Source organism: Girardinichthys multiradiatus, chromosome 4 (genome assembly GCF_021462225.1).
Source record: "Girardinichthys multiradiatus isolate DD_20200921_A chromosome 4, DD_fGirMul_XY1, whole genome shotgun sequence".
NCBI lineage: Eukaryota > Metazoa > Chordata > Actinopteri > Cyprinodontiformes > Goodeidae > Girardinichthys > Girardinichthys multiradiatus.
The window spans coordinates 32,410,066-32,423,713 of NC_061797.1; the positions used below are offsets into that span (position 1 = coordinate 32,410,066).

General features: G+C 35.4%; 1 protein-coding gene across 1 annotated transcript in view; it reads right to left on the reverse strand.

The window, feature by feature from the left end:
• The window catches only part of LOC124866622 (CUB and sushi domain-containing protein 1-like), a 436,935-nt gene that overhangs the window by 155,138 nt on the left and 268,149 nt on the right, over positions 1-13,648 (reverse strand). The window contains exons 24-25 of the mRNA XM_047362500.1: positions 11,493-11,662; positions 2,124-2,280 (exon numbers count right to left, since the gene is read on the reverse strand). Coding sequence (XP_047218456.1) covers positions 2,124-2,280; positions 11,493-11,662 — 327 coding nt within the window. The remainder of the gene's footprint in view (positions 1-2,123; positions 2,281-11,492; positions 11,663-13,648) is intronic.

Below are 13,648 nucleotides of genomic sequence, written 5' to 3' on the forward strand. Positions count from 1 at the left end.
TGCTATTCCATCCGGTTTGCATTTAGTTGGACCATCATTTATTTTTCAACAGGACAATGACCCCAAACACACCTCCAGGCTGTGTAAGGGCTATTTGACCAAGAAGGAGAGTGATGGGGTGCTGCGCCAGATGACCTGGCCTCCAAAGTCACCGGACCTGAACCCAATCGAGATGGTTTGGGGTGAGCTGGACCGCAGAGTGAAGGCAAAAGGGCCAACAAGTGCTAAGCATCTCTGGGAACTTCTTCAAGACTGTTGGAAAACCATTTCAGGTGACTACCTTTTGAAGCTCATCAACAGAATGCCAAGAGTGTGTTGAGCAGTAATCAAAGCAAAAGGTGGCTACTTTGAAGAACCTAGAATATAAGACATATTTTCAGTTGTTTCACACTTTTTTGTTCAGTATATAATTCCACATGTGTTAATTCATAGTTTTGATGCCTTCAGTGTGAAGCTACAATAGTCAAAGTCATGAAAATAAAGACAACTCTTTGAATGAGAAGGTGTGTCCAAACCTTTGGTCTGTACTGTACAACCACATTATTTTAGTTCTTTATTTTTATTTCTCCACTTTCAGCTTGTTTGCATAGGCAAACAAATCTAAATTTAATGTATATTTTTCTATGTTATTCACATTAAAAAAACTGCCATATGAATTATGGTGTGTACATTTCTGAGATCAGCTGCATGTAAGTAGCACCAGTCACTATTGTGTGTATATTTAAAAAAATGGAATCAAAGAAAATGTATGTGGAAATACATTAAATAGTAAATCCAGATGCACTACAACTTCATGTTCATCAAAACAGAGAAAAATCTTTGTAATTTCCTATATCACAAAGAGAAACAAACGCCTTTCAGCATCACTGACTATTTTTCATTGTTGTATCAAAAAGAACATTCTTCCTCCCATATGGGAAGCTGAAGTTGCCGTAACATACCAGCACTGCATGCACAATAGCAATAACAATAAGCATAAAATTCACATATGCTAGCCATTTTGCTATTTCGGGTCCAAATCTTCACCGACATCCATGGACTAACACCAACACAGAGAGGACGGTTGTTTCTTGCTTTCTTTAAATAGAAGTAAATAGCTTAAGATGTTAAGCAAAACTATTCTTAGGGTTTTGTCCGTGAAAGTCATGCAAACAACAAGAAATGATCCAGACAGCCCTTCAACGCAACCTCTTACACAACAAGCAACTTTTTACAAGTTTAAAAGGGTGTCTGCAAATGTCAATGTGATTCTGTATCCATTAAACAGATACATTTCACTTCTGTTAACCTTTCTTGTTATTGTCTTGTATAGCTGTTCTGTCATTTCTTATTGCTATATTAAAATAGGCTTTAACATTGGGTATTATTGAACCTTCTTACTTCTCTCTCCTTTTGTATGTTTTAACCTTAATCTATCAATCACTCTTATCCACGGACCAACTCTTCTGTAAAAGCAGAAACTCTGAGGAATATGTCACCTTCTTCAGTATAATGACTTGCAGATTGAGGGCAGTTTAATGGTTTTACTGACTTACAGAGCAACTATAATATCCATATACCATTTACCCTCATTTGTTTGTCCCGCTCTTTCAGCTGAACCACCACTCCAACGTGTCATTCTCACCTACTTTAAATGACTTGCAGATAAATGTTCCTTTAATAGCCTCTTTGCTTGTAGGTTTTTAACGGGTTCTTTTTAAGGCTATTTAAATGAGTGTGTGCATGAGTGTGTTTGTGAGAACGAGAGCCTGTTTAAAGCATTTATGTCCTGCTTTCTTTTTCCAAGGATTGTTAAATTAGAAACCCAAAACAGAGTGGAAAACCACAGTTTTTTCTTTCATTTAGTTGTCATATGAAATTAACAACTGTGTATTTATTCTAAAATAATTATGTAGCGCATCACATCAGGTTTATTCAGTAATGTACACTAGCACTCAGGTTCACTTGACAGTTACACAAAGCTGATCCAGGATTTGTCCAACAGGGTATTCCAACAGCCTTTTTAACATTATGGATTGCAATTAAAAATATCTTAGGCAAGGACGTTTTTGTGCAAAACTGAAAATAAATAAAAGTAGCATTGCGCTAATTTTAGTGAAATGTCATGATATCAAATAACTCACTTGTGTAAGTGAGGCGAAAACCCTGATCCGTTCCAGAGGCATTGCTGTTGAACTCCAGCCATAAGTGATTGGATGTACTGTTGATGACCCGACCCATCATTCCATCAAGTGTAAAGTTGCTGAGAAGACGGGATGAAGTGTTCTCTCCATCATACACCTGTCAATCGAAACACAGGAAAAGTGTTGTGCCACATTAATAAACAATGAGTTGGAGTCACTTTGCTTAGGCTTGCATCAGAGTGTGTGCACTGCATTCCATGTCAAATCTACTGGATACTTTCTTTGATTTTTGTTTGCTACAGTAAAAACAAGTACAGTCAAAAAGTAGTGTTTTTGGGGATACTTTAAATGAGCCTAAACAGATTAACCAATCATTAGCTGCTAAATAATGGTTATTAGTTGTAAACTGAAAGAGTTGTAAAAATGAACTATGACCCAAAAAAGGTAGTAACACACCATAAATTCAGCCTCAATAAAACTGTATATAACTTAATCTTACCTGACAAAAGACTAAATCAGTGTTATAAGTACTCACACAATGATCTTTCACATTTTGCTCATAAGTTATCCATTAGCTGTTTGATACTTTAAGATCAACCATAGTTTCCTTATCCTGAAATATTCTCTTTTTATGCTTTGAATAGCCAAATTAAACACACAACTACTGCGACTAACTGTTGGGTTACAGCTTCTAAAAATGAAAAAAAAAAAAAAGTTAACCGCACATTAGTCAGGTTTTCAAACAAAAATAAAAAGTATTTTGTCTCATAATAGCTACAGTTATATAGTAACACTAATAAAAATTCAGAACATCAAAATTAAAAACATCAAAGGTCATTATGACCTTTCTGTTTACTTCAGAAAATAAAACCACTTTCGGCTTGCAACAAAGGTATTGAAATTTGTATAGGATTTCTGAAAATATTAACTTTTACAGCCTAAAGTGCCTTTTTAGAGAATGTCTCAGTAGTTTTGTATATAGACTTATTTCCCTCTGTATATTTGATCTCAACAGAAAAATACAGAACACCCTTAAAAGAGAACATTTGCTGGCTCTCTCGAGATTCAAGTTGTGTTATTTCTAGCATCCAGCTTGGCATAACAGAAGAATTAAAGCAGAACAAAGTACCTGACCAGCATTTTAATGCATGACTGACAACATAAGGATTTGGATTATATGCCTTCCACATTGGTGTTTGACAGGGGGGTAATTTGGGGGACCATACCTACCAAATGATAACAGGATTTAGGTTTTAGGAACAAAATTTAGACATTTGAAAGTTCACAGCCCCAAGATGGTGGTTCCTGCAATTAATATTTTATTGTTAAGAACAATTTATTATTAGAAATGATAAATATGTGTATGATATATATGCATTTATTTGACTTAGTTTTCACAATGATATTTCAGTTTAAATTAATATTCAAATATATCACATGATGAATGTTTATTTGTTTATTGTTATTATTAACTTTATAAGGTCTGTTCTGAGCAGTGTTTGTTAGGGTCATACCCCTTTATTATTCCAGAGGTTGGTTAAAAGCTCAATCAATAGCCTTCATGTGGATAATATAGTCTTTTAGAATAATTATTTAAGAAGTACTTAATAGGACTTAATAAGCAACCAGTGTACATGGAGATGTTTAGTTTGTGTAGACTTATTTGAGCTGCAAGCTACTCCAGAATGCAAGATATTTAATGCATCAATGACTATTAAACAGCTAACCTCAAAATTACATCTTTCTTTTAATGCAAGAAAGTTGATCTGGTTTTAGATTCAACTGTAACTTTCACATGAAAACAACAACACATCATTTTATTTATAATTCAGACTCCAGTTCTTCTTAAAAAGTTTCCTCACTATATGTTGTCAATCCAAGAAATCGCTGACCCGCCATAATGATAGTTCCCTTCAGCACAAACACCAGGGTTTCAAAAGTCACACCACACAGCCCCCCAGGGCTACTGATGCCACATACTACAATGCAGCAGCTGGCATCTAACAGACAGGTTTGTATTTCCCTTCAGGCTATTTCTTCTGACGTACTCTGTGACACCTTCCCAAACCATAAGACCTAATGAAAACCAGCATATGACAGTGCTCTGCATTTAATGTACTCACTGTAACCCTTTACATTTTAAATTCCTGTCCAGCAGCTGTGAAAAACACTAAGGACTACACTTAAGTATTACACAAGAGGATCTCTCCTGCTATAGTAAAAAGTGACTTTCTTTTTTTTATTTACATAAAGACGTTTTGGTGCAACACATTTCTAAAATCTACAAATCTCCAATTCGGTGTGCAAGCTTTGTGTGAATGTGTACGTGACTGTTAGAGGCACTATATCGAAATGAAAAAGAACATGATCAAAGTCACACCTGGACCAAAATAACATACTGCGGCTTTGCCAACAGTATTTCCTTTGCTAATTTGTCATCTTCATTACATGATAAAATTCCTATCATGTTACCGTTCATTTTTTTTCCTTCAATCTTAATCCATATGTTAAATTTTTTCATGGATTAGAATATAATCATAAACCTGTGATATCACAATCAGAAGGACAGCAAAAACACAACAGCTGGAGAGAATTAATTCTAAATGAGTATTGCAAGATAAGGAGATTGAGAGGGTGGAGCTGTAACAGTCACAAACCCTGCTCAAAAGTATCTGAAGGCCCATTCATAACAATGCTGAGTATGTTCTTTTTGAACTAACAATTCATTGCTATGCTTAAAACATTACATAGTCTTTTGTATTGTCCCGTGTAAAAGTGTGCATGGTTTTGGGCCAATGGTTTAATGAAACAGAGTCCATGTTGTTTTTGGAGAATTCAGGCATGTTTTTGCAAATTTAAGAGCTGAAATGAACCATAAAATAGTGATTAAAGATGGTGATTTGCTAGCAAACAATGATGAATATATTTTGGGGGGAATTGCTTTTTTTAAATATTAGTGGCAACTTTTAAAGCTTGAAGTATTTCGTTGTGAAACACTGTTTATTGCCATCTCAAAGCTGTTAAAGAAAAGGTGAATTGTCCGTGCTTGAACTGCTCAAGCTTATATTTGGCAGCCTGTGACATTTTCACAGATGGATGGTGACAGGTCTGCAGGTGGCAGGAATGCCAAGGAAATGGGCAAAGGTGATGTAGTGTTCTATCTTTACAAGTGCTGCCAGTCAAAGCAGACAACTCTGCATGTAGATACAGCCTGTTTGAATGTGTGGCTGTGATGGAAAGCACAAATATGGAGAAGGACAGTATGAAATGGTATGACAGTATTGGTACCATTACTCTGCTAAATTTAATTTCCCTTTACACGTTCCTCCCCCTCTCATTTCCTCTCATTGCCTACCCAATTTTTGTATTTTCCTGTCTTTCTTTCCTCTGTTACTCTGTTTCTCTTACCCACCCCCTTTTTTTTCTGTAAAACTCAGTATGGTTAATGAAAAGCCCTGCAGCTCATAAATCAACATGTCAGCATCTGCCACCCCTCCTCTATCTCTGTGTCTGACTCCCCCTCGCATGTTCTCCTGCCACTTCTATTTTCGTAACAATTCCTCTACATCCCTGTTTTGTTTTTTCCCAACAACTTAGCTTTTTTTCTGCAGAGGTCAAGTAAATATAAGTGAATGTGGTCAAGTATTGTATTGGTTGACATTTGTAGGTAAATTTAGCCTGGTAAGTGTTTTCTTTTACAGTGTCAGGGTAAAGCCTTAGCCAATAGCAAGAAGAATTAATGAGCTGGTTCATATGCTCAAGGAGGTTCTTGCCTTAAGGTGGCTGGAGCTGTCAAACAAATGATCTGTGTTCAGCATTTTCAGCGGAGGTGATGGGAGTTAGCTGCATTACTGCTAGCCTGAGGAACACTACGCTAATTACTACCCTAAATGAAGTTTTCTTTTATTTCATTTTAAACAGTTATTTTTCAGTAAATAAATAATAATATAGACACTATGGGATATAGTAATAGAAACTAAGTTTAAAAGATAACATGAATAAAGACAAAATGTTAGTGCATAAATTTTAATTACACACTGCCATTGAAGGATAACCAATTTCTACAAAGCGAATAGTATTCTAGATGTATTTCTTAAACGATGGATTAAGACATAGATCTCTATTAACACTTGTTTTTGTTATCAATGAAAACTGATAACAGTCATCTGAACAGCTGAAATCTGATAAAAACATAAATTTTCTCCACAACTAACCATGTAACAAACAAGTAAAATGTATTTATACAGCTCTTTTCACTGATCACGAAGTAATTCACAATTACTTCTGAAAAACTCTGAATACCACAGAATAAAAGTATATTGTAAAGTTCTAACTAAAACCTTTTTCTGAAAAGAAGACTTCATGTTCCTTTAACAGGAAGTAAAATTGTCAATACATGGTAAAAATAAGACAAGAGCATTCCCCAATTCAGATGTGATTGTTTTAAAGGAGCTATCTCCTTAAAACAGGTCTAGGGAACAAACAGTAGTCACTGGTTGGCTGAGCAGAGGTTCTGAACTGATGTTTAGTTCCTCAGCAAGCCAGAGATGTAATAAGGAGCTTGACTATACAAAGCCCTGCAGGTTGCCACTAATACAAAGTGAACGCCAAAAGTAACCATTGAAGAGACTTTAATACAGAAGTCAAATGTTTTCTTCAAGTGGTTCCAGTTAGATGTTTCTCCACATGTTGCACCATTTGGAGAGACAATCAAGTGAGCCTTTTAATAACCTTTTATTAAGATAGGTAAAAAGTCCATTGTGATTATCTAAATAAGAATTTAAAGCAAGGGTTATTACCTCTAGTTTCGCCAACCTTCTAAATTCAGGAATAATTCTCAAGAGAAAGAATTTATTTCTGACATGTTACACAACAAAGATTCCTATGCGGAATAAAATAACTAGATATCATCTGTATAAATATGGTATGGTTGTGGATGGATGGATGGTATCTCAGATGACCAAATTCTCCAGTTGGTGACACAGAAGTCACACATAGAACATGTTTCGGCTGTTAGAAAATATTAAATTGTTTCTTTATTTTTATTACTTCACTCTTGTGAGCTCTCTGTGAGCCCTTGGGTCCACATTAAAGGTGGCAACAGCACAGGTAAGTGGGCAGAGGCATTAAATAGCAATGGGTCCAGGCTCAAACCAGGCAGGTTGCAATAAGAAATATCAGTCCCTGCACATGTAGTATCTGCTAGTGTTGAGTTAAATTTAGAACTTTAGTTGCTGTACTGATTAGTCATCCTAATCATCTAAACTGACAGAAAAAAAAAAGAAAAAATTTGTTGTGTTCTTATTAACATTTGCAATTTGCAGATACAAAATTACTGCAGTTGTCTTTGTATATTGGTACTTTTTGTTCATCACAAATGGTTCAATTTATTACACTAAATACCCAGTTTTTTTAGTAGGAGAGGAAGTTCTGCTAACATTTATAGAGGCAGGCTCCATCTATGTATGTCTTGATTCATATAAATGCATATAGGCTATGAGAGTAGACAGCATTTAAAAACAGCTGCATAATATACACACACATCTTCACCCAGCCAGAATAAAAACTATTATACAAATGTTATGCTATACAGCTAGGAGGACAGGTTTAAAAACTCAACATCACATCAAATTTGAAAGCTGGACTAATTCTCTTCTGATGCTGAGCTACGACTTTGTATAACAACCAAAAGAAAAAAGGTTTTTTACAAAAAATGATGGAAAGCAGTTGAATTTTGATATTATGTATAAAGACTTACATAATTAAAACAGTACTGAATGAATTATGCATTGATATTATTAATCTTTTCATCAGGTAATCATGAAGTATTGTTAAAAAAGTCACAAGTTACATCACAGTGAAATCCAACCAAAATCCAATTTAAGTCAGATGCATTTAAAGAAATTAGTTTTGCCTTCATTAGAATGGTTTATACAAACTGACCATACTGTGTATGGATTATAAACTCAAAATTGCTTGTAGAGAAGATGCAAAGAGAAGACCTGGATGCTTCTCATCATGTTTTCATAAATCTGAGTGATGGAATATATTTAAAGCACTTAGGCTTATTTATGTATTCACCATCTCAGTGTCACTTTCTGTTCCTTTAGGGTATACATTTTTGTTTTTATTCACTTTTATTCCTTTTTAATACCTATCCCTCTGGGAACATTTCCAGCTTTTACAATGACATTAAGCCTCTCTAAAAGTCAAGGAGAACTCTGCTAATGCAATCTAACCACAGACAACCTCAGTCGATGCTGTCGGTCTAAGACTGATAATACACTCTAACCACATACTGGCTTAACCGTGCCCTTAGGCATACTGCTAAGAGACATTGTGAATAAAAACACAATGTCTATGAGACTGTTAAGACTGAATAAGGTCAGAAAAACACCCAACAGAAATTTAAATGAGTAAATGCATTTATCCACATACAGGCAGGATCAAAAGACAAAACATCCTTATTAAAATTAGGAGATTTCAATGTGTTGAGACAAAAAAAATAATAATAGAATCTTTAACAGGTGATAAAATTATATAAATATAACATAGTGTACAAAACACACACATATTCCACACCTCCATACACTAAATAAGTCTAAAGTATAGAAACTGTAGAACAATATTTGGTTACCCTTGTTGTTTACATTTGATTTAGTGATTTAAGATGAAAAGTGGCAGCCAGGTGCTACTAATAAAATGTATTTAATTACCTGATCATTACAAAGTAAGAACACCTCTATAAAGCAAGAGGTTTTGGCATTTTGCTGGTCTATAGTATACAGACCTGTGTTAACAAGGCCAAAAAGGAAAGACATCAGCAATGATTATAGAGAAGCAAATGCTGACACCTATCAATCTGAGAAAGGTTTTAAGGCCATTTCTGAACAACCTGAAGTCCATTATTTTACAGCAGGAAAGGTTATTAACATTGTGGGATACATTTAAAGCAGTTGCTAATGCACCCTGGAGTGGTACCCTAGATTTACATGAATGTCAGAAAGCAAAATGTTGAGAGAAATTTTATGCTCCATCTTAAACTCTACAGGCTTTAGTTAGCGTGTAAAATGTTTAAGTTCATTACAATACATTTAGCAAAACATATAACCATGATGAGCTGCTTGGAAGAGTAGTCGAAACAAAGCTCTTAATTGCAAAAAATAACCTGTCAAAAAACTTTATAAGACTTCCGGAGCATGATCTGATCTGTTCAATGACAGACAAGATCAAAGTAAAGATATATGGCCGTATTGCACAAAACCATGTTTAACGAAAACCAATCGTAGCATGCCACCTTATGTAAACACCTGTTAAACATGGTGGTGGGGGGCCAATAATTTGGGGTAGTCTTACAACCAATTCAATTCAAATTCAATTCAAAAATACTTATTAATCCCAAAGGGAAATTAAATGTTGTTGTAGCTCATTATGAGGGTTTCTTCAAAGAGCCGTTGTAGATGCTGATGGCTGTGGGCAGGAAGGATCTCCTGTAGGTCTGTCTTACAGCAGATCTGAAGAAGCCTCTGACTGAAGACACTCTGTTGTTGTAGGACAGTCTGATGAAGAGGATGCTCAGGGTTCTCCATAATGTTCTTCATTTTATGAAGAATCTGTCTTTCAACAATGATCTTCAGAGGTTCCAGAGGAGTCCCCAGAACAGAGCCAGCCTTCTTTATCAGCTTGTTGAGCTTTTTTAAGTCCCTGAACCAGAGAGAAGAACCAGAGGACCTGGACACCTTACAGTCATTGAATCAACTATTAACTTGTCTGTAAGTCAAATTCTGGGCAATTTGCCTGACAACTACTTCTCGATCAAAACAGGTTTAACAGGAGAATGATCACAAGTACACCAGCACACCAGTTTTCTTAGCCAGAAAACAATAACTGAGAGTTATTGCTGCTAAAGGTGGCTCTACAAGCTGTTGAATCATATGGTGTGGTTATGTTTTGGTGAGCAGTTTTTAAAAATTTGGTTTAACTTTTAGTTAAAACATACTGTCAAGTTGGAATCTGAGCTTTTTCGTGTATTTTAGGTTAGTTTTAGATACTTTATGAACATGGTTAAATTGAGATTACCATTACTTTATGATGAGTAAAACCCCAAACCTGAAACAGTTAATTATTTCTATTTACCGTGACTATGCTTAAATCCAAAATAAATGAATCGTTATGCATAAATACCTTCCGAGTATTCTAAAATATAATACACCACTTCTGTTACACCAGACAATTTTGGTGTTTGATAATAAGTGTAGATGGTTCTGTCACTAGGAATCTATTTTTCAGATGCAAATACATTAACACTATACATGGGGCTGTACAAACACAATTATAGTCAAACGATAGTAGACACTCTTTCAGTTCTAGGGTTTGAGGTATAAATAGCCAGGTCTTAACCAGGTTCTAAATTTACTTCAATTTTACCTCAAGTGTAAACACACACACACACACACACACACACACACCCACACACACACACACACACACACACCACACAAACACACACATATCATATTTTAAAACAATTTTCTGAAAATCTATTTCAATCCTCCCACCCAGAAAATGTTCCCCAAGAAGTGTTATACTTTTGCTTTTTATAGGTTTGCTTGGTATTCTAGTGAGTTATAGCTCTTCGTTTTACTTACAGACAGCAAAAGCTGCAACAAATAAAAATGTTTAAAAGCCAAGGCCAGCACTCAAATACAACAGTAACTCTCCAAAGAGTTAGTGGAGTCTGGTTTGTTCCTTTTCTTCTTCTGCAGAAGCACTACCATCAACACTAATACCGAACATTGTTAATAACCCCCAGCAGGGATGTGTATCACTTTGCACACACATTTATTAAATCTAAAAGGTAGAGCAAACTTTGATTATACAAATTAGCTATATTACTAATCTAGGAATTCAAAGCACATACTGCAATGTATATTTTACCTTCTGCCTTGTTTTTATATTACTTCTGTAATCACAGTTGCACATAGCTGGATCAAAGCCCACAGAACAAGTGACATGGCTCATTAATGCAGTTGAAAAAAAAGTTTTACTAATGGGAATTGCAGTACACATTGATGTTTGCAACCAGACAAAAATATCAGATTTTGGCCTACTCTGCTTATCATGAAAAGCAGAGTAGGCAACTACCATATAAGATTTAGCTTAATTTTACACTGGAAAAAAGGTTATATTTCAAAGCATACAGCAGGAACACACCTTTGGATGACATACCCTGCATATTCACTATTTGTGTGGGCATGGGTCCCTAAATAAATTAAACGTTCATGTATTTTCCACCTGCACGAAGTTCATACTGACATATGTCTGGGTGTTTGTAAGAGACAAAGAGAGGGAGGGAGAGAAGGTGCATACCTTTAGATAGTCTCCATCTTGCAAAGCAAAGCTCTCAGCTTTTAGCCTGATTCCTTTGCCCTTTTCTGTAGTGATGCGGTAGATGCACTCATGGTTGTTATCATAGCTGGAGGGGAAATTTGGAGAGAGTAGAACGCCTTCAGGTCCTAGTGTAGAAGCTCCACACTCGGCTGCAGCAGGGGAGGAAATGGAAGAGAAAACAGCACCGGTTAATAAAATTCGCAGCATTTCCATATAATTGTCTATCGTTGTCTATATATCACTCAAACATAAGAAAAGAAAGATTAATGGATAGTGCATGTAAACAATATTGCGCATTTAAAACATGCTCATACCCCTTGAACTTTTTCAAATGTTGTCACATTCCAACCACAAACTTCAGTAGAGATTTTGTGATTACCAACTTATAGTGATGCATAATTGTGAAAAGGGAAGGAAATTAATTACATTTTCACAATTAGAAATGTCAAAAGTGTGAAATGCATATGTAATCACTCAGTTACCCCTGATGTTAGACAGAGTAAACAGAGGCCACCAGCGTGCCATTTATTCTCAGTATGAATGCAGCTGTTCTAAAACGTTTGTTAGAGAAGAGATCAAGAATCAAGAATCTTTACTGTCATTATGGACCCATAACGAGATTTCTTGTCTCGTCTTGGCTCAGAAAGCAATTAAAATTTTAATTTTCAAGCTCTAAACTGTTCAATAAATTATCCACAAATGTAAAGAGCATAGCACAATTGCAACCTGATGAAGACCTGACATGACAGACTGGCAAGGTGAGCAATAATCAGAGCAGCAATCCAGAGGCCCATGGTAATTCTGGCGGCGCTGCAAAGATACACAGCTCGAGTGGGATTACCATTTTAGAGAAAAGAAAGCTAAAGAAAGCTAACATTGGAAAAAAAAGTCAATTTTTTAGTTACCACAAGCCATCTAAGGAGAAAATCTGTTAGGAGCTGATTTGGGGCTAGTGTGGGGGTTCACCTTTCAACAGTACAACAGCTCTAAACATACACCCAGATCTAAAATGGCATGTTGCATCAAAACATATTCATTTGTTATAATGGCCCAGTAAAAATAAGTGACACTATATGATTATTAATGTTCAAAAATGCACTACATCTACAAAGGCTTGTCTCATGGTGGATAATAACACTAAATGGAAGCTACACTTTTCAGATTTATATTTGAAACAAATGGAGAATCAGGTATATTTTTACTTTTGCTTCTTAATTCTGTGTTGCTTTGTTTTCAGCTATTGGTAATCACAGTAAAACACATTAAAAGTTGGTGGTTGTGACATTTATAAAAAAGAAATCAGTAGCCTAATCTACAGGGCAGATTGTAATCACAAAACTGATGATAATTAAAAAACTAAAAATTACAAAAATAATCAACCACGTCATGTTTAAAGTACTGAAAATATTTCTTTTTCTGCTACAAGAGCCCTGAATATATGAAATACAAAGGTACTGTATAAGAGTAGGACAAGATTAATTTGCTTGAAATGCAGAGATTATACAGAATTATCTGTCAGGGGCATTGGTATTAAGGTTATGGAATTAAATAACTGGTAATTTGTGCAAAAAAGAGTTGTATCTTTTTTGGGAGAAAACCTGGAAAGAGAAGGCTTAACAGGCTTTTATTTCCCTCTAAGAAGAACTACTAAAATAAGGAAATCACGAGAAACACAAGAGTGAAGTTCAATTTGAAACTCAAAGCAACATCGACATATTATAAATTCAAGGATTCTACCACCTTCTATTTCTCATAAATTTGTTTTAAATTTAAATCATAACCACATAGTTGGAGTTAAAGAATAAGAAACTACCAGAAGGGAAAGTGAGGGACGTGAAGAAGACTGCAAGAAGGGAATAAAGAATAAATTACAACTGAAGGAAAGAAGACAGGAAATAGCATTTTAAAAGTGTTGGAAAAAAAATTATAAGTAGGATGGGGGGATGTAAAAAAAGATTCACAATTAACGCTTTCCTTAAAGCAGCAAAAGTACTAATTATCTACAAAAAAACTGTCCAAATACAGAGAAGACGAAACAGCAGCGAAGTACTACGAAGAAGGAGAAAGAGGAAGATTAATACTGTGTTGTTGCCAGCTGCCGCTGGTACTCAGCTCCTTCTTAGTCAGACCTGATC